The 21843-nt window shown below is 42.5% G+C and overlaps 2 protein-coding genes across 3 annotated transcripts in view; one reads left to right on the top strand and one right to left on the bottom strand.

Moving 5' to 3' along the window:
• The window catches only part of LOC138959138 (microsomal triglyceride transfer protein large subunit-like), a 44194-nt gene extending 27495 nt beyond the window's left edge, over positions 1 to 16699 (top strand). Inside the window, exon 19 of the mRNA XM_070330504.1 lies at positions 16547 to 16699. The gene's annotated coding sequence lies outside the window, so the exon portion shown is untranslated. The remainder of the gene's footprint in view (positions 1 to 16546) is intronic.
• LOC138959140 (zinc finger CCHC domain-containing protein 24-like) overlaps positions 1 to 21714 on the bottom strand; it is a 22358-nt gene extending 644 nt beyond the window's left edge. The window contains exons 1-4 of one of the 2 annotated variants that reach the window (XM_070330508.1): positions 21024 to 21714; positions 11165 to 11344; positions 5853 to 6026; positions 1 to 4416 (exon numbers count right to left, since the gene is read on the bottom strand). The exon at positions 1 to 4416 is cut by the window's left edge and continues 644 nt beyond it. In XM_070330508.1, coding sequence (XP_070186609.1) covers positions 4303 to 4416; positions 5853 to 6026; positions 11165 to 11344; positions 21024 to 21329 — 774 coding nt within the window. In that variant the 5' untranslated portion in view covers positions 21330 to 21714 and the 3' untranslated portion in view covers positions 1 to 4302. The remainder of the gene's footprint in view (positions 4417 to 5852; positions 6027 to 11164; positions 11345 to 21023) is intronic. The other variant, XM_070330509.1, reaches the window with a different exon arrangement.
• Positions 21715 to 21843: the final 129 nt, after the last annotated feature.

Here is a 21843-nt window from a genome sequence, read left to right as displayed (position 1 = left end):
TCCAAACCTGCAAGGATGTTCCTTAGGGGTGAGAGAGCGACAAAATGCTCCTTTAAACCTTCTCGCTTCAATGAATCGTTCTGAAACTCTTACCAGCCTCTGAACTCAGATTAACTTTTCCGTTGCAAAAGTAAGAGTATTCCATCTCGGCTCCATCATGAAATCTTGGATTACTTTCTTCTCAGGGGTTTAATTTAACTTATGGAGAATCACTGCAACTGTAAACGAATTCAAGATCCTACTCTGAACGCATTTCCTTTCAGATAATGCGGTGATCTTCTGAAACAGTTTATTATCTTCATCGGAGAAATATGTCAAACTACTTACATTTTCAAGTTTTATTGAAGGATGCCTGAAGATCACAGATTGACGCCGACGTGGACTTATGTCCGTCTTTCTGTGTGAAAAGACTAAACAATTTCATTAAAACTGAGTACCCTGTGGAAACTGTCGTCATATAAAGTATCAGGTGGTAAGTGTCGTGTTTGACCAAAGACAAATGCCACCAATGTTGTTGTTTTTATTACTAGGGTGACGTTACATCAACGATTGTTTTATCATCATGAGTGAATCCGACATGGAACGCTCTTGCATTAGAACACCGACAGCATCTCTCCCCCATCTGAAGGAACATCGTAAGGTCTTTGAGAGTGTCTTGCTCTGTGCTTTGAGCATCATGATTAGAGCTAAAAGGCCGCACAGTACAGACCTTTTAGTCTCGAGGTGAAATGTACTCGTGTGCAATATTCTGCACGGTCCTGGGACCAAGGTTTTCATTCAGCTTTGGGTAGTGAAAAACATTACAACAAAATAGTGCGATTCTGCCATTCTGCACTATAACAACGATGCCGACTTCTCTGACCAAAAACACAAAGCCCTCCATCATCAACAACAATGTTTGCATCCAAACTTGTTTGAAAACGAAACAAAAAATATCAAAATGTACACATATTTGCATTGGGGTCAAAATTCCCAGCCCCTTTCACGGGGTCAAAATTCCCAGCCCCTTTCAACAAAAAACAAACAATAACATAGAATCATACCTCAGGAAAGTTCACTTAGACACAAGATATGTCAGTTCTAATTTGCATAGAGTAGGCCTACGTTGTCGGATAATCGCGCCAACAAATTCCCCTTCTTTTGTGATACTTTTTGATACATTTACATGACGGGCTGCTGCTATGCCTGTCCTCTTCTATTACACGAACGTAAGTCCGTCATTTTCCTGTGTATTTCCTTCAAAACAGCAGAATTTAGCACAAATATACAGTTCCTTCGACACTGAATTAGGAACTTAGAGGGAGGAAGTAAGAACGTTAGCGTAGGTCTGATTTCATGTTGTCTTCGCTCCCTCTAAAGCCAGCAGAATGGACATCTATCTCGCGAAGAGAAACCATGTCTCTCTGAGCGATTTCCGTAGCAGAAAAGTGTAATGTTCGTTTTTACAGCCACTGCTCCGTTTTTCTGCAGGAACAGTTTTAGCGCATGGTTATACACCATACAACAAGAGGATGCCACAGACGCGACATACAGCATGCAAATCAGGCAACACAAGATAAGCAGGAGGCAACACAATAATTGGGGATTCATTGCTGGTATCCTTGTCCAACAGATTTGAGTTTTTGAGTTGCTACACGAAAGCCATTTAAGTACTACGGTGTCACTCTTGTGTGAAAGCTACATAAAAAGAAACAGCCGCAGATATCTACAGTATACTACACAGAGTGTAATTGCACAACAGGTAGGTATTTGGTATATAAGAATTAGATACCTTAAATGTAGGAAACCTGCTGCTATATGTGTATTTGAAAGTTTACCTGAGATTTGTTGATAATAAATAGTAGGATCTCAGAACTTTTTACATACTTGAGCGATAAAAATGTCAAAATAAATTAGTTTGAAAAATTACAATACTCATCGGCTCTTGAGCTTGTACATAACTATGTTGATGTACAACCGTACTTTAAGGAGTCTTCCTCCCGTAATTAAGAGGATCATTTGTTCGTCTGTTTATCACTGCTGCTCTATAGGACTGAAGTAATTTTTGACCATATCGTTATACTTCAGAAGTTAAAACAAAAATATTGGCAGCAAAGATAACTCACAGTATTTTTCTCAAATAGTTCAATGCTCAAAGCATTTCTGGACGGCAGCTCTTTTAACAAAAGCAGAGTCTACAGAGTTACTAGACTCTGCGGAGACAGTGATAAAATCGTTCAAAATAAATAAAATGCACTACGTTCACACAGTTTTCTGTACACTGATACAGCCAACTAAAACATTGCACCAACAAAAGAAAATATTGCAAACTATCGGCCTGGCTGTACTTGAGCATTTTGCTTGCTACAAGCATAATCTGTCGTCGATCCACAGATAATCAGAATCGTCTTCTTATTTACATCGTCATCATCAAATCGATTGGTGTATATGATCCGTTGCATATTGCCAATCACACATTAACTGCACATACATACATTTCTCTATCACATCATCATACACGGTGTCAACCTCTCTCCTGTAAGTTTACATTGACATTTTTCTTTTTCTGGCATATTATTTAAACAGAGCGTATATACTTGTTTAAAAAATCATGAGCATTGCAAAACTTGGGATCTTGGCCCGCCAAAAATTTGGAATTACAAAAAGATCAATAGAATGTTTGCTTGACTCTGGAAGATCAAGGATTTAAGAAGCCAAATTTATACAGAAAATAATCAGCCAACTCAGCTTTTTCAGCCAAAGCGGAACACTGCGAATATATACAGAGAAATCATACCACGAACTCTTCCATCGTATAATAGTCAGCCTGCTGAAAAACAGAGACAGGCGAAAGTCCATATTTGTGTTCAAAATGTACAGACAAGCTCGCTCGTACCAATAAATTGGCCGAAGCATCCGCAGTGTATACATCGTCACATGTCACATCTTCGACCCTCGTGAGAATATTTCTCACGCGAGCAAGTTGGTGAAATGGCCACGCAAACCATCCTTTTAGTTCTATACAGAAAAATGCATAATATGTATATATCCTGTACTCACAAGTAACTGCTGCCCACTGCAGTTTGCTTGACCACTTCACCAGCTTGATGCTGGTCCGAATTGTGAATGAGAGTTTTGGTATGTCTTTGAAAATAGGACCCCATTCCCCCCCAATAATATCACAAGTCAAGAGAGAAAAAAAAGTTGCACATTTCACTTTTTTTCTGCGCTCTTCAAATTTGTCAGCGCAGAGTAATTAAGAATATGTTCTCTTGCCTTCCACAATCCGAAATTGTATTTAAAAAAAAGTCTTTGTGTTTAATTCAGTGTCACCAACTTGATATGTCTTTATTTTTTCGTTGTGCGCACATTTTCCCAAAAGACGTTTCTTTTCTTTCTTGTTTGGACCGTAACAAAATATAATATAATTAAAAACGGGTAAAAATATTTGATTTATGGTGACTTTGTCTTTAAGCACTGATTTTGTGCAACGTTTGATGTTAGAGTTTGTCAACAATTGGGATGTTGAAAGAAGGTATATTCCTCTCTTTCGTTACAATAGTCGTCTCCAATTTACGTGGAAATGTTCGTGAGACAAATCAAAATAAAACAAAATTTGCATTTGGGCGGCAGTGTCACACCAACGAAAGATGCTTCCATATTTCAAAATTCAACGTAACAATGACTGTTTAGGATGGTTGATACAGCCTGTATCGAATCGTTGGGTGATAGGCACTATAGGAACAAACACATAAGAAAGCAAAAATTCACACTTAAGCACAAAAGTGTAGCACCACAGGTTGGAAGGCACACACGTGGATTACAAAGCACAAGAAAAAAATAAAGGCACGAAACACTACAACACCATTCTACAAGTGCTCAGAACAGCCGTGCTGCGTACACAAACCACAAGTTCAGATTTTACCCCAAGTTATTATATTCTAATGAAATAATTTAAGAAAACACCTTGCATGCTAGTGAAGGTACAGTTTCTGTACGAAAATTGTGTCTTGTGATCTTTTTTCTTACATGCCGCTGCGATGCTTGTACTTTTTTTCTATACTATCTGGTCGCAGAATTTATGTGAGTCTACAGAATAAGGTGCTGTTTTTGACCCTTCCGTAGACAAATATTTCTTGTTCTGCACAAAACCTTCATTTTCGTTTACGATTCGCAGTTTTAATTACAGAGATTGTTAATGTTTGTAAAGTGAAAAACCCTTATACCAAATAAAAAAAACATATTTTCTTTTAGTGATCTGTGTACGCAGCTGGCTGCAGAAGAAAGGCACAGCAGTAGAGGTAGTGCGAGCAGACGGTCCATTTAATTCATACGGCGACAGTAGTATCCCAGCATCTTGCATTTCTCACAAAGATGTTGGGGATGGACTTTGCTTTGGTCAGAGACGTCCAGACCATCGGGCTTTTCCAGTGGACGCTGCAACACACAGAACGTTTCATGTGAATTTTAAAAAACCCTCATTCGAACACTGCTGCATAAAAAAAAGACAAAAACAACAAACAACCAAACAGAACAACAACAACAACAACAACAACAACAACAACAACAACAACAACAACAACAACAACTACAAAACGACCCATCAATAAATAGTCGACAAAAGGATGGGAAAATAAAATAAACGTTTCGCATTCTAGTTTTGCTTGATTTGTAAGCTTCAAGCGCCGCAAGACACTCAATCCCTTATAATGGGGTGTGCACATTGGGGTGTGCACGTTAAAGATCCCACGATTGACAAAAGGGTCTTTCCTGGCAAAATTGTATAGGCATAGATAAAAATGTCCACCAAATACCCGTTTGACTTGGAATAAAGGCCGTGAAAGGTGAATGCTCGCCTAATAGGCTACTGAGCTTTACTGGCCGATGTGAATGCGTTGAATATTGTGTGTAAAAAAATGTCTGTTTGTCTGTCTGTCTGTAAAAAAAATTCCATTTCAAACGGCAGAAAATTTAATTAATATGTAAGTGCCTAGGGCTATATCTAGATTAGGCGCATAAAAATGATCACAATAATAATAATAATAATAATAATAATAATGTAGACGATCATATGATATTATCTACAAGTCAAAGTAATTGATAATCAAGCAAAATCGAACGACAAACGATGGCATTTAAACACAGAGACACAGGGGCGGACAACGGGGGGGGGGGGGGGGGGGTGTTTCTGGGGTTTCCGGACCCCCCCCCCCCCCCCCCCCCCGCCAAAAAATAAAAATATTTTTGTGTGTTATTTTGGGGTTGAGTTTCAATTTTTCGGGTCTTAATCAGTGACAAAATCTGCTGCCTGAAACTGGTAATGATCATCCTCAGAATGCACCAGATTGCACCATTTTGCATCCTTTTTTTCAAAATGTTCCGGGGGGGCATGCCCCCGGACCCCCCTAGCAAACTAGGCGCTTCGCGCCTTCACACCCATATCTTCACAATATACTTTTGGAACCCCCCCCCCCCCATAAAATGAACTGATCCGCCCCAGAGACATATGATATACACACATATATAGACACATAGACAGTCACACACACAGACTACAAACAGCTACCACGCAAACTTTGTTTACATGTACATACAAATAACAAACAAGCCTAAGGACCTAGCTGATGACCATGACATGCAGCTGACAATCACAACAACACACACAAACACAAACTCTGAACAGACCACAGAAGTGAGAAAGATGCAGAAAGAACAAACCTTTCAGTCTAACCTGTTTGTGGGTGGGTAGACCATTATGTGACACTTGATGCACTCTTGTCACCACCCCCCCCCACCCCACCCCACCCCACACACACACACACACACAACACCGAAAACGACAACAGTGAGAGAGATGTCCAAAGAGAACAAACCTTTCTAACCTGTTTGTGGGGGTAGACCATGATGTGACACTTGATGCACTCTTGTCCCATGTTGGCCCAGCTGTTTCCGCTCATCCACTTGCGTTTGCACTTGGGGCACTTGTACTCCCCAAAACACCTCTTCTTCCCTTGGTAAGGCGTCAGACCCTCCCCTTTGGGGCGAGCCTGCAACACACAAACACGAAAGATAATTATAGCGCTGGAAATATGATAGCTAGCCACCAATAAAAAAATTCCAAAAACAGATTGACTGTTAACTAGAAATGGTAGGTTATTGAAACGTTTAATCTATAACAAAAGAAAACGTTATTTTTCGATTGAACATTGAATTTCCTTCCTTTGAGCCATGTGACGTCAGAGGCCGACAAAACTTCATATTTAGGCGAGCAGCAGAGACTACAAAATAGTGCATGTTTGTGTCCGTTCACTCGTAAAAACTAAAAGGAATTCTAACCAGAATCGATCTATACAAAAATGTTATTTGTAATTTTGACCAAAATATGACATTTTACACAGCTCTCGACCGTCATTGTTCACCTCGACCGCAAGCGCGGTCTCGGGGGAAAACTGACTGTCTCGATCTGTGTAAAATGTCATATGTCACGTATAATATTTACTGTAACGTTGTTGGTTTTCTGGTCATAAATTAGACTTTCCAATAACCCACCATTCTTGTTTTTGGATTGACAAATAGAAGATGTAATGTGGACTCCCTACCCCACCACCCCCTGTTGAGACCCCCCCCCCCCCCCCCCGGTTTTGAGACCGACCCCCGTTTTAGACCCTACTTTGTCAAACGTTTTGCCGGTTCATAAAGAATTTTCATACTCCCGTTCTCAGAGTTTTGGAAGTCTTAGAAGGCGGGGTTCTAACGTTCAAACCGTGGTCTTCTGACAATGAAGTCGTCTTGTAGTATAGGGCCGTCACATGATAAAAACAGTGCGGCGAGAGAGAAGAGAGAGAGAGAGAGAGAGTGTGTGTGTGTATGTGTGTGTGTGTGTGTGTCTGCCTCTATGTCTCTCTCTCTTCCTCTCTCTCTCCGTTTCTTTACCTCTCTCACGCACACACACACACACACACACACACACCACACACACACACATACATCACGCCATCACCTAAGCACTCACCTACCCTTTACTGCCGTACAAAAACAAACATGTGACGCCCATAATATACATAGTACAAGACGACTTCAATGTCAGAACGCTAATGCTGAAACATGTTCAGCCTGGGAACCCTGCCTTCTCTAAAGGTTGCCAAAATCTTGTAAAAGAGGAGTCTAAAACTGAACGAGCAGGTCGAGAAAAGAGTTGCAAATAAAGAAGTCGACTCGGCTCGAAAAGGTAGAGAATATCCGCAGGATCAGTGTCGGAGACTGAATAAAGAGATGCAGAAAAGGAATCAGTCTGGCGTTTTGAAGATGTTCAGCTGCTTGGAGTTTCCCTGCTCCCCCTCCCCTCTTTCTCTACACTTCCACACCCCCTGGGAATCACACTGTTTACAACCATCGCCAGTAGCTGCCAGCCGCCTCTCTCTCTCTCTCTCTCTCTCCTTTCTTTGTTCGCTTCAAAACTGTTCTCATTTACTTGTGGCGGCTAGGTGGGTGTAAGGTTACCACTTGACATGTTTCTGCTTTCCCTCACTCCCTGACGTTTGTTTGTAAATTGGCTACCACTTGGTTGGGAGCATCGTTGGTCTCGACGTCTGCTATGGCGGTGTATAAAAGTTACTGACCCCAAAAGAAGAGGGCACATGTACGAAAACAGAACATCTTTGATAAGTCTCTGGAAACATCTTAGTTATCTGTACGTATATATACAGTGGAACCCCCTTTCAAGACACCATTTTCAGATTCCCGCAGTGAACATTTCGTGGAGGGAGTATTATTTTCGTTCCTTGGGGAGTTCTGTTCTCGTACGACAGTCGTACACTTTTTCGTGGAGTAAAAATGTCGTGTTACACCGGAACTTCGCATACCAGCACCAGCACAGAACTGAGCACAGAGTGTTGTGCTCATGGTTGCTGCTGGCTGACTCACTGACAGGCTAATCTCTCTACCAGGTGTGTGGGAATTCCCTTCTTCTTGTTTCAGCCACGATACATTCGCACAGGTTTTCTTTTGATGTTCTCTGGTATAAGCCTCCAGCAATAACCATCCCAAAAGGTAATCACATCTGTTGATGAGCTGCACCCGTCTCGAGGTTCAAGGTTAGCAGAGCGAGGACGATACGGAAATGATTATCGGGACGTACAGTGGGAAACTACTTCAGAACATCGTATACCATATTACACAAGCACGCACACTCGCGCGCGCATCCATACGTATGCACGCACACAGGCAAACACGTATACTTGTAACGCACACTCACACATATACACATGGACCACACACAGATACTCACACACACACACACACACATACACACACACACACACACACACACACACACACACACCACGCGAGAGAGAGCGAGAGAGGTTAATAACATGATGAACTATTGGTTGATCGGTGCCAAGGCACCTAGCTTTAGTATAATGTACAGTCAGAACCAAATGAGAAATGCCCAGGGAGACTTATGTGTTTAGACCAACAACAAAAAAATAGTCTGTTTACGGTTACCCGACCGACCCTATTTTTTTCGCGCGACCCTAGACTTTTTTTTGGCATTTGGGGGGGAAAAAAAAATCTTTTGGTTTTTTTTGCAAAATAACGTAAAAATATGGTTTTTTGGGAAAAAAAAAAAATTCCGACCTACCGACCCTATTTTTTGGGCCTATGTTACCGTAAACAGACCTATTTTTTTGGCCTTAGCCCTTTCTACGCAGCAACGTTATAAAGTGCACAAACAAGGCATGAATGACTTATCTCCAGGAAAAGACGAACAATCGAGGAAAACTTTACTATGCATATTTTGGAAACACTCAGTCGTCGGTCTGAACACTATCCTTAGCGGATCATGACTTTATTCAGTTATTCTGCAGAAAAACAGAAATGCTGGAGAAAAACTGTTTGTTTCAGCAGCATTTCTGCATAATGTCATCTTTCGCGAGAGCAACGTTTTTTTTCTGCAGTAAAACAGGTTTACTGCAGTAAAATTGAAATCAAGAATGCTACAGTAAAACGGTGATGTTGTTTTACTGGAGAAAAACCTGTTTACACTTTTTCTTCGGCATTTTGGCATTATTCAGTTATTTTGCAGAAAAACAGAAATGCTGGAGAAAAACTGTCTTTTCCGCAGCATTTCTGCATAATGTCATCTTTTGCCGAAGCAACGGGTTTTTCTGGAGCAAAACATTTTACTGCAGTAAAATTGAAATCAAGAATGCTGCAGTAAAACGGTGCTGTTGTTTTACTGCAAAAAACCTGTTTACACTTTTTCTGTAGCATTTTGTACTGGCTCATTTTAATGTTGGAGCACGCGAGCCCCCCTATGTCGAGAGATGGACTCATCCAGAATTAAACGGGTTTTCTGCAGTAAAACAACAGCACCGTTTTACTGCAGCATTCTTAATTTCAATTTTACTGCAGTAAAATGTTTTGCTGCAGAAAAAAACGCTGCTTCGGCGAAAGATGACATTATGCAGAAATGCTGCAGAAAATAACGGTTTTTCTCCAGCATTTGTCTTTTCTGCAGAATAACTGAATAAAGTCATAGAACACCCCATTCTGATCAGTCATCGCTCAACGGCTATCGCCAGTTATCTCTCTGACCGGACGCCACAGTCCTACGCGAATCTATCAAAATAAGAATACAGAGTTATCTCCCATATGTTTTTCGCGAGCACTGATCTAAATTTGAGATCAGTGTTCGCGAGACGAAAATGATTGCAGATTGGCCGACTTCGACAGTGATCTCCGTGCTGTTCTTCACAGTTATGATAAAGACATCGTTCTAAGGTCAAAACAAGTCGAAATTTTGAGACTGCTGCCGGAAGGAGACCGTAATATATGGTTTCATCACTGTCAACTGGTTACAGAAAAAATCGTCTGCTCCAGTGAACGCCGAAACCAAACGGTGATTATCACGCGACACTTTTGCCATATTTAGAGCTGTTTGCACAGTAAATACTGCCGTGAAAAATAGCTCGCTTGAAACTGTCTTACATATCAATTTCTTTGTAATTTAGAAATTACAAAACACCATGAAAAATCATTATCGACGATCGCGAATCTGCTTATATCAATAATACATTACAAAAAGCTCTAAATATGCTTCCTTGCCAGACAAGGAAACTCAAGGCATCCTGTCAGGGAGAGAATGAGCCGAACTCATTTTGACCTGAGGTCAGGATGCTGAACACCCGTGCTTTTCTCAGACAATGAGTTCAGATTTTATGTTGATTTTAATATTCAAGTGTTGAGGGGGCATTCAAGAGTATTATGACGAATTCGAATATTCAAATTTAATGTCCCAATTTCAAAATGTCTGTTGCAATGTACCAAACTCATGAAACTGTGCTGACGGATAGAATCTTAGCAGAGTGTTGTAACTGAAGCAAAATCGTGACGAAAAGCGGTAATGTTTACCTAAAACTTCGATTCGTTTCACTAACCTTACTGTCATGTTCAAGGGACGCAACTTCGTGGTGCATCGTTGCCAGAGAACATTTAATTTGGTAATTTTCACTTACAAATAATTGGGCTCATTCCGCGTATCTGACGGGCGCTGTGGCGGAGTGGTAAGACGTCGGCCTCGTAATCGGAAGGTCGAGGGTTCGAATCCCGGCCGCGGCCGCCTGGTGGGTTAAGAGTGGAGATTTTTCCGATCTCCCAGGTCAACTTGTGTGCAGACCTGCTAGTGACTTATCCCCCTTCGTGTGTACACGCAACCACAAGACCAAGTGCGCACGGAAAAGATCCTGTAATCCATGTCAGAGTTCTGTGGGTTATGGAAACACGAAAATACCCAGCATGCTTCCTCCGAAAGCGGCGTGTGGCTGCCTAAATGGCGGGGTAAAAACGGTCATACACGTAAAATTCCACATGCCACATGGGAGTTTCAGCCCACGAACGCAGAAGAAGAATTCCGCGTATCTTACTTTTGTGTGCAAAGGACATAGTTAATAAACCCACGAAAGGTTACATTATTAGAAAGTTTAATTCAGGACAAAACAAGGCAAAGAATTTACAAGAAATTCGAACTTTTGGCCTTTCAAAGTGGACAAACAAGAGACACGACAGACACACAAAAATAACTTGATGCTGTGACTTATCTTATTTTATCATTCAGTATTGTTGTCAGAGAGAGTTAACTTTAGGACGCTGAACGTGAATTTGACGTGGGAATGATTGTGTTTACCTGCGGGCAGTCCTTGATGTAGTGTCCCTTGTTGAAGCAGAGGTGACACAGGTAGGAGCTGGGCGGACGCTTAGCGGGCTTGCGCTCCAGCGACAGGTCACTGAAGTGGTCCGCCAGGTCCGCCATGCTGCCGAAAGGAGACGTGCTGATAGGCTGGTTGGTCGTGCTCTGAAATGGGTTCTGAAACAGAGAACATGGTTGAAATATTGCATGAAACATATTGGAGTGTAATCTTAGACAGGTCGTGCTCTGAAACAGGGGGTTGCGTGAAACTGGGGTGAAATTTAAGATCATCTGAAAGTGTGTTCTCTAAAAGAAGACGTGCTGATGGGTCGTGCTCTGAAAGGGGTTCTGAAACAGCGACAGCAAGACAAACATGGTTGAAATATTGCATGAAACTGGGGTGCATTTTAAACAACATCTCAAAGTGTGTTCTGTTAAAGTGCGGATAACAGTGGTCTATAATTCTTCTTATGGATTAAATAAAATCTATATACTGGGCGAAGTCGACTTCGGGAAATCTACTTCACGAAACTCGCTGCACTAAGGTTTGGCACTGAATTTTCCGCTAAAAGCCTCGGAGTCTTCAAGTCTTTAGGAAGGCCTTTATAACAAAAGACGTATGTCGTGATGCGCGCACACACACACACACACACACACACACACACACACACACACACACACACAAAACTGGCAATTAACGGCATCAGCCAATAGTCCCTGCAGTGATAGCTATTTCTGACATGCTGTTTACGACAAAAAACGATGGCCGTGTGCATTGTGTGACTGGTGTTTCCCCAACAACTAAAGCGCCTAAAACACAAAGCATAGCTCTACTCAAACAAGGCTTAAGCACATACTGCCCTCCCATTAAGTTCCCCATTCTGAGCAAGTTATTTCAATATTTTTCTTTGGCTAAATTAAGATTCCATTTTTTTTCCCCGTTATGTATTTATTTACTATGGACTGGGTGGCCGAGTGGAAACGCACTTGCGCTCGGAAGCGAGAGGTTGCGAGTTCGACCCTGGGTCAGGGCGTTAGCAATTTTCTCCCCCCTTTGCTAACCTTGGTGGTGGGTTCAAGTGCTAGTCTTTCGGATGAGACGAAAAATCGAGGTCCCTTCGTGTACACTACATTTGGGGTGTGCACGTTAAAGATCCCACGATTGACAAAAGGGTCTTTCCTGGCAAAATTGTATAGGCATAGATAAAAAATGTCCACCAAAATACCCGTGTGACTTGGAATAATAGGCCGTGAAAAGTAGGATATGCGCCGAAATGGCTGCGATCTGCTGGCCGATGTGAATGCGTGATGTATTGTGTAAAAACATTCCATCTCACACGGCATAAATAAATCCCTGCGCCTTGAATATGTGCGCGATATAAATTGCATAAAAAGAAAATTTTAAAAAATCCCTGCGCTTAGAACTGTACCCACGGAATACGCGCGATATAAGCCTCATATTGATTGATTGATTGATACTTATTCAGCCATAAATAAAAATAAAAAATTCTACATAAAAAAAGAAAATAAGCCTAAAAAACCGCTCGCGTACACAATCTTTACTTCCATCCCCATTTTGAAACATCGCAACAACAGACTTCCAGATATATAACACGATCATATGTCGCTGCCGCCTGGTGGGTTAAGAGTGGAGATTTGTCCGATCTCCCAGGTCAACTTATGTGCAGACCTGCTAGTGACTTAACCCCCTTCGTGTGTACACGCAAGCACAAGACCATGTGCGCACGGAAAAGATCCTGTAATCCATGTCAGAGTTCGGTGGGTTATGGAAACACGAAAATACCCAGCATGCCTACTCAACGAAAGCGGAGTGAAGCTGACTATGCTCTCAGAGTATAGTTTGGGGAACCCAAATGGGCAAAGGAGCTCACACGTAACCAGAAAATTCTCAGTGGAACGCTGAAGAAGAAGAAGAAGAAGATCATATATGTTCTCTGTTTGCATGTTTTTCCAGTGTCTTGTCCCCACATAAAGCAGATTAACTCTACCTGTCCCAAGATAGGCCAATTGGTTCTAAGGGGACGTTAAAACTAATTATCATCATCATCTGGTGTTTTGTTGAAAGGTGTGTAGTCTAGCCAACAATGTGTTGGGATGACACAGAGAGTACAGGTTCATACAGAGTTCCTTTTCTTTGTGTAGGGTGGGTTGATTGGGCTCTCACAATCATGTCGGTGAAAATGACAGACTAGACCTTCGGAAAGCTGAAACCTAACTACCTGCATCTTTCGTGGCGTTTAGACTCTCCTCTAAAGTCATGATCTACCCATTTCAATCTTTTTCACCCTGATTGTTTTTCTTTTAAGTCAGGGAGCTAATTTGATGACGACAGCTCCATACAGTTATCTTAGCATTTCCTCATAAATTAACAATTCATTAATGTTGCCTCCCCCCTTTTTGAATCAAGTCTTACACTCACATGTAAACAAAACAAAAAACATGGGCGCGCATGTTAGTTCTGTATGTTACAGGTATTGTGTAGCTTGATTTATAGCATTGCAATCAGAGATTTTCATTGCAACCCTGAACGTTGATAACTAACTAGCTAAATAAAAAATACTCTCTCTCTCCCTCTCTCTCTCTCTCTGATGAGCAGAGGAAGGACAGAAGTGGTTTGAGGCGGAAGGTGCCAAGAGGCCACTTCACTCAACCACCATGAAATGATCAGCAGTGGCGCACACACACAGAGGTCACGCCAGGCTCCATACCAGGAAGCCAATCAAAGATAAATTCATAGCGTAGCGGATGAGCATCTTTGAAGCAATCATGCGCTCAGCAGGGGAGAGGAGAGAGTGGTGAACTTGCAGCTCAGTGGGGTGACCAGTATAATCGACTTTTATGCTTGGACAGTGGTCAGTGGTTTAAAGGCCAGGCTCATTAGCGTGATGGGGGTTCCGAGATGAAGAGTGGTCTGATTGACGGCGGGTTCGGTCGTTAGGACAAAATTACAAGGGAATATGATTTTAGTGGACCAGTTCTTGTAACGATGGCAAGCGGGATTTTCAAACACTGTTGTGAATAGTCAGGACGATTGGTATTATATATCTATATCCAGAAAACAACGTATTGGGTGTTTTGTGTGCTATTTTGTCTGTTTTGTTGTTTCTTAGCTTTTTAAATATATGTTTTCGTCTGCTCGGAGCTTCAACGGTTCAAAGCTAAGACCCCCTAATAAAGAAAACGGGGATACACTCAGCATTATATAATACGAACATATACACTGCATAACCCATGTGCACACCTTTGAAGTGGACACAACCATAGTTTTCACGTGATTTAAAACTGAAAAGAAGGGATGTGGAAACTAAATGCTACTATAATCAAACTGAGTCACAGGCATTCTGGGCTATGTATGTAATAATATGGACTGTATGAGGTCTTAAAGTCAGTATAACATTGGCTCTTTGCAAACGCAGCATTCAGAATTCAGGTAAGACTAAGACAGCAGACAAATCAACCACTCAAAAACAAACACTAAAAAGACTCTCTCTTTCACATTCTTCGCTATTGTACTTTATTCTGACGCGTACTTGGTTAAAAGAAAAATCTATCAAGACTCTCTACTTTGTATTCATGTACCAAGATTCTCCACTTTATATTCATCTATCAAGACTCTCTACTTTGTATTCATCTATCAAGACTCTCTACTTTGTATTCATCCATCAAGACTCTCCACTTTATATTCATTTATTACCAATTCAGTGCCCCATATGGCTTTTTGACCAATCAGGACGGATTCTAGGTGACCCTCTAAATGTTATAACGTTCAGGCAGGGACCTTTTTGTTTATCAAGCTAAAAATTAACAAGACAAAGTAAAAATTTAAATCAACAATATCAGCGTGATTTTTTCTGAAGAATGACACTTCAAATGCTGTCAGATAATACTCTCTTTATCTAAAAAATACCGAAAAGCGAGTATTGTCGGTGGGTGCTTTACGGAACAGCAAGGCACCGCCCATCATCTGAGTGTGCACAATGCCGACCCGCTCACTTGAAATCTAAATTATCTAAGTTCGGAAAAATCAAGTGAAATTGCTCACTCGCTTTATGTCAAATGTATCTTTACGTCATTTCCCATTCGAAATAGAGTCGGTTCTAAATATGTCGCTCTCCGTTCAACAAGAAGAAGCGAAGCAACCGAAACGCATGTTCGTGTAGGCTACACTACATTGGGGTGTGCACGTTAAAGATCCCACGATTAACAAAAGGGTCTTTCCTGGCAAAATTGTATAGGCATAGATAAAAAAAAAATGTCCACCAAAATACCCGTGTGACTTGGAATAATAGGCCGTGAAAAGTAAGATATGCGCCGAAATGGGTGCGATCTGCTGGTCGATGTGAATGCGTGATGTATTGTGTAAAAAATTCCATCTCACACGGCATAAATAGATCCCTGCGCCTTGAGTCCGAGTCTGAAGATACGCGCGCGATATAAGACTTCATATAATAATAATAACATGGTTTAACTTGTGAGATTTTTGTGTGTCAGACGCATTTGACCTGTGAATATTCATCACGTCAGGTGTGTTACTCTGATTGGCTGACCCAGGTCACGAGAATTCTTTGACTGACAGGCATAATCAGGTAGGAGCGCTCAAGTTCCCATTGCGGCTGTTCTGTCTAATTTGCGGGGTCGCTTCGAAATTTCTTTTGTTCGAATTACGGTAATAAAACCGTTATTTCTAATATGCTGACTGTTAGCAAATGATAACAGACATGTCTCACAAACGATATCAGCATTCGCCTAAAAGGCTCATGCTTGATATCTTTTTTCTCGACATGTCTGTTATCATTTGCTAACAGTCAGCATATTAGAAATAACTCATACTATCAAGACTCTCCACTTTATATTCATCTATCAAGACTCTCTACTTTGTATTCATCTATCAAGACTCTCTACTTTGTATTCATCTATCAAGACTCTACTTTGTATTCATCTATCAAGACTCTCTACTTTGTATTCATCTATCAAGACTCTACTTTGTATTCATCTATCAAGACTCTCTACTTTGTATTCATCTATCAAGACTCTCTACTTTGTATTCATCTATCAAGACTCTCTACTTTGTATTCATCTATCAAGACTCTACTTTGTATTCATCTATCAAGACTCTCTACTTTGTATTCATCTATCAAGACTCTACTTTGTATTCATCTATCAAGACTCTCTACTTTGTATTCATCTATCAAGACTCTCTACTTTGTATTCATCTATCAAGACTCTACTTTGTATTCATATATCAAGACTCTCTACTTTGTATTCATCTATCAAGACTCTACTTTGTATTCATATATCAAGACTCTCTACTTTGTATTCGTCACTAAGACTGATGCTTCAATCTGTCGTGTATTGCAGGGCAAACAGAAACTACACCTCAAGGAAACATAGACGTGTTGCACTAGCATTCAGCCTACCATGACAGCAATGTGGACGAGCTGGGCACCACAGGGAAGTTCCTCTATGTTGAACATGATGGTAGGATGTAAGCGACCACGAACACACACCAACACAACTATCAGACACGTTGCGCATCGGAATATTTCAGTCAACACACTTGTGCATCGGAATATTTCAGTCAACACACTTGTGCATCTGAATATTTCAGTCAACACAGTTGTGCATCGGAATATTTTATGTCAACATAAACGCACAACCTCCGAGTTCTTCATGGAAGTGTGTATGAAAAATTTAAGCGCACACCACAAGATTTATCAGTCAAGTTGTGCCTCTAAAAAAAAACACAATCGGCGCACAAATACGAACAACCTCTGGCGTAGTTCTTTGTACAACAGAAGCGTGTAGAATAAAATTGCAAGGGACCACAAACATCAATGGAGTTATCAGTCCCGTTGTGAATCAGGCATTTTTTAGTCAACACAGGCACAACCTCCGAGTCGTTCGTACAACACAAGCGGGTAGAGAACACATTTACACAGCTAAGAAGAAGAAGAAGAATGCTATGCACAGCACAGACAAAGAGTTTCACGGATGACAAGCACAAAGACAACAGCAGAAACAAGCTTATGATAACATTTACAATGACAGGGGTAGTTGCACACACACAGACACACACAAAAACATAGCACACACACACACACACACAAAAACAGCACACACACACCACACACTGAAGGAGAGAGGGGGGAGCCACGTAAGGAATCTGCCATCAGCCAGTGTACAGGAATCAAGTTTCAACAGCAATCAGGGCAAGAATGCACGTGCACAATATGCTACAACCACAGGCGACTGAAAGCTGCTCTCTGGGCAGTATTTCGGAATATTTTGTACTGTAAGCACGATGCTTTGTCGCTGCCCCTCAAATCGATTTGTTAATTAAAGTCATGTCTGCATTCTCATTCAAATTACGTGAGTAAACTAACTGGTAATTCACTTTTCGTGTGAACGTGATCTTCTGCATCTTGTCCTATTTTGATAGTTCTGTGATAAATGGGAAATCAACACTGAGAACTGATAAATCTTGTGCCTGTGGTCCTATCCGCTTCCCTTCTGTGTTCTGGAATCCCAGTCCTCACTACACCCCCTCCCGTGAGATGGGAACAGAAATGGAGACAGGGAGAGGGGCGTGTGGGGATGGGGAGAGATAGAGGGGAACGGGATAAGTCAAGAAGCAAAGCTTTTTCCTCCACCTCAAGCACCCCCCCCCCCACGTCCCCACACAAACTCAAGTCTACTTGGAGACAGGGCGGGCCGGGAGAAGAGATATGGAGGGCCGGGGGGGGGGGGGGGAGGGGCAAATCTGCCCCTCCCCTCCTGTCCCAGCACGAACTTGGAGACAGGGAGGTTAGGAGGGGGGGGGGGGGGTGGGGGTGGGGGTAAGAAGCGATGCGCCCCCCTGTCCCAACTCGAACTCCCCAGTCTACTCATCAAGCTGGGGAATGTGCCAGTCCACACTCCAGCCTCACAGCATGCAGCCAGTTTCTTTGTGTTGTCAGTGCCACAGCCATTCCACAGCAACCCCTAATGTATTATAGACGCCCCTGTCTCGAAAAACCCGCGCACTTTTCTGTCTTTGAAAGTGGCTCGCTGCTAACATTGTCTGGTCTACTTTGAACCCGAGACAGAATAGCGCAGAAGTTATACAAACTTAGGGCACATTTGAAAAGCGTTCGTCTTTCATGGTGCTGTTCACATCTCTTGCACGTAGCTACAGTCCGTTCCGCCACGCTAAGGAAGCGAGCTATGGTCTGGCAGAGCGATCTAGGTCTCTCTTCCCTATCTCTCTTTATCCGTCTGTTTACATTGGACCATCTGGTAATAAGCGGGGGGACAAAGGAGCCCTGGTTTTTTTCGCGAGCCGAAGGAATGTTCAGCTGGGAACGCTTCAGCAATTACTGCAGATAACAAAAATCGCTTCAAAACTGCTGCTTTCTACCAAGAGTTCAGTTTTTCTAGTACAGAATGTTTGCTGGAGCTTGTTGCTGGAGCGGTCTCAGCGACAAATGCACAAGAATGTTGAAACATTCCACTGCTCTGGCGTACAGTACGGTTCTTATTTTTTTTAATGAATTTTTCAAGCAACATTTCAAGCTCTAAATTGATCATGTGATGCATTAGAACTTAATCAAAGCATACATATCATGACTTGCCAGATAGCATCCCCGAGACGTATTGGTGCATCAGTACAGTGGAGACCTAGATTAGAAGATTATATCATCCGGACCAGCCAGAAGTGATAAGACCCTTCCCTTCTGGTTTTCTTTCATGGCAGATATCCACTGGTCAAATCAGCAGATCAGTGATTAACTTAAGAAGACAGCAAAACGTGACCATACACTACTGTGGTCCTATTTTTGTGGCAGATTATAACTAGTCATGTGAGCAGATCAATTGTGACTGAGGACACTCTACATGCGAGCCCAAAATCAGCCTACACTACTGGTTCCTTTCATGGCAGATAATTAGATACTGGTCACGTAAGCAAAATCATTAGACCTTTACTTCTCGATATACCAAGCTCTTGCAAGCTCTCGCCACCATCCGCCCTACCCTTGGTCTCATGTATTGTGATTAGAGGACACACCGCGGACCAGTTAAAAGTGACCCTACACAGCTGATGTCCTTTCACGGGAAAGGCATGCATAATATAGGGCCTACTTGGGACATATTCTCTTTTGGGAGTGATGTTGCATTATAATGATTACAGATTCCATTGTACATTTTGAAAAATTCTTCACTGCATTTCTGTGGCATCTGGAGTGGCGATCCGTAAGCGCAGACACAAGAGAAAGAAATGTAAATGTGATCGACTGATTGACTAAACAGTTATTTAAGATGTGTCTGTCCCGTGGTTCGTTTTCTCTGGACAGACATTATTTCATAACTGTTCGTAACTTTTAAAACAAATTTAAACAATGGAGGCCAACTGATGGACATAGGAACCGTGTGTCTAACGACAACTTCGGAATGCTTCGGGGGGGGGGGGGGGGGGGGGGGGAGGGGCTACAACATGAACACATGGTGAGTCGAATTTTGAGGTTTGCCCGAACAATTCAAAATAAAAACTGATGACGATACTCATTATGTGGACGTCATCATGTAGTGAACACAATGGTTGTTTTGACAGTTGATGCTGTGAAGCCAACTTGGAACCCTCTCCCCACCACTCGCAGGTGACAGAGCTGTGCAGTGAATAACAATAACAGGAAACGTGCTTTTGCCAACTTAGTCAAAGCAAAACAGGGTCAAAGCGCGGTCCATTGTAATTAATCATTAGGCTGCCAAATATACCGCTATTTACAGTACATAATTATACGAGGAAGAGAGAGCATTTCACTGCATGGCCATAGGAGCCAAATGTGCTTCCTGTGTTTCTAGCAAAGATAATTAATCTGTAGCAGCAGAATATCTTTCGTTCAAGTCGGTGCTTCTTTTTCTAAACCAAGTCCAATATAAGACCAGTGCAGTACCGTACTCTCTCTCTCTCTCTCTCTCTCTGTCTTTCCCCTTCTCAGTGTCTATCTGTCTATCTTTCTCTGCTTTTCTTTTTACCCGGAAGCGTAAAATAAATGCATTGCGGGCGTGTGTGTGTGTTCATCAGTGTGAGCGTATTATATTATGAAAGATCTAACAAGCTGCATGGTCACTTCATACTCCATATACTCGTGTTTGTAATCACGAATAGAAGCTTGCGTCCCTCTGTTCTAAAAAAAAAAGCAGCCATGTGTGTTGCGGTGACGATAGACCACAGACAAAACCAGCTGTCAGGTTCATCACTGATCAGTGTGATGAATCAGAAACCGAGGAGGGTGGGGTTTTGGTGCTCTGGGGATATCAGGGGAGGGGTGGGGCGAGGGGTGGGGGGAGGGTCATGTTGTGCTTATGTCAGATATATATTTCCGCGCACAATGTGCATTCCGCCACAATTCACTGTAAACAGCATGATGTTGTTTTGGGATCAGCGATTCCGACTGCGTCATGTCTATATATACATACCGGATTAAAAAAAAAAAGAGGTTTAGCTAAGTCAGCAGAATGGCTATATCGTGTGGCACTTGAATGCAGCTCTCTGGGAATATTGAGTAAAGCATAGCAAAGAAGACGTGTTGGGCATTTAGGGTGATGCAGCTTAGATTGTTTTGATGTAAGAGCTATTGTGCTTTTGTTTTCATCTATACTGACATATACCTGAAAATGTTAGAACACACGTCTGATTGCACAACACTACAACACAAGAGTGTTACACACACACACACACACACACACACACACACACACACACACACACACACATACATACGCACACGTACACACACACACACACACACACACACACACACACAACAACAAACAATCCATCCAAAAAACTTCTTACCGTAGAAAGGTTTCCCAGAGGGGACGCGTTGAGGCTCTTCAGAAGGTTATTGACGTTGTTGAGTGTGCCCGTGCCCGGCGCCTGGTGCCCATGATGCCCGTGGTGCCCGCCCGGCGTCCACAACTCATTGGTGGTGTAGGCCGTGGTGGGGTTCTGCCCACTGAGCGTGTTGTTGAGGTTGTTGAGGTGGGCACTCGTGGGTCCGGTGACGTTTTGCTGGTCAGCCAGCGTCAGGTAGACCCAGTTTAGCAGCTGGGCGGGCTGGTACACGGAGGCACTGGTGTCAAGGCTGGACAACGACGACATGATGACCGCTGTCCTCCGCCTCCTCCTCCTACTCCTTGGTCACTCACTACAACAACGCCAACGAAAGCGACGACCTTCTTCAGGTAGCTGGAAAGCGGGAAGATTCCCTTGGTTTCTTCTTGTTGACAAGTTCGAGAGAAGTTCTTGTTCGAGGGTTTTGAAAAGTCTTGGGTTACGGTTTGTGACGCTGTGTCGTATGTATGTACGTGGTTGTACGTATACGGTGCACAGGTCCTCACAAAAAAATGGTTTTTAGGTCGTTTTTGGAATCTTCGCTCTACTTTCCTCGCCTACCTTACTTTTTCTGGGACAAGAGACAAAACAAGTGTGGGCCCTACTGGAAAAGAAAACGGTCTGAAGCCCGGCAGCGTGCTACACAACGCTTGGTGCCGCCTGCCCTCACTCACTATGCGCAGCTGATGCCACGCGCAACTTACATCCCCCTCCTCTCCCCTTGCACCCCCCCCCCCCCCCAATCGCTATCCCCTTGCCTTCCCCCTCCTCCACACACTCA

Source organism: Littorina saxatilis, linkage group LG2 (assembly GCF_037325665.1).
Source record: "Littorina saxatilis isolate snail1 linkage group LG2, US_GU_Lsax_2.0, whole genome shotgun sequence".
NCBI classification, from domain to species: Eukaryota; Metazoa; Mollusca; class Gastropoda; order Littorinimorpha; family Littorinidae; genus Littorina; species Littorina saxatilis.
The sequence above is the reverse complement of the archived record's forward strand: the minus strand, read 5'-3'. Positions and strand labels throughout refer to the sequence as shown.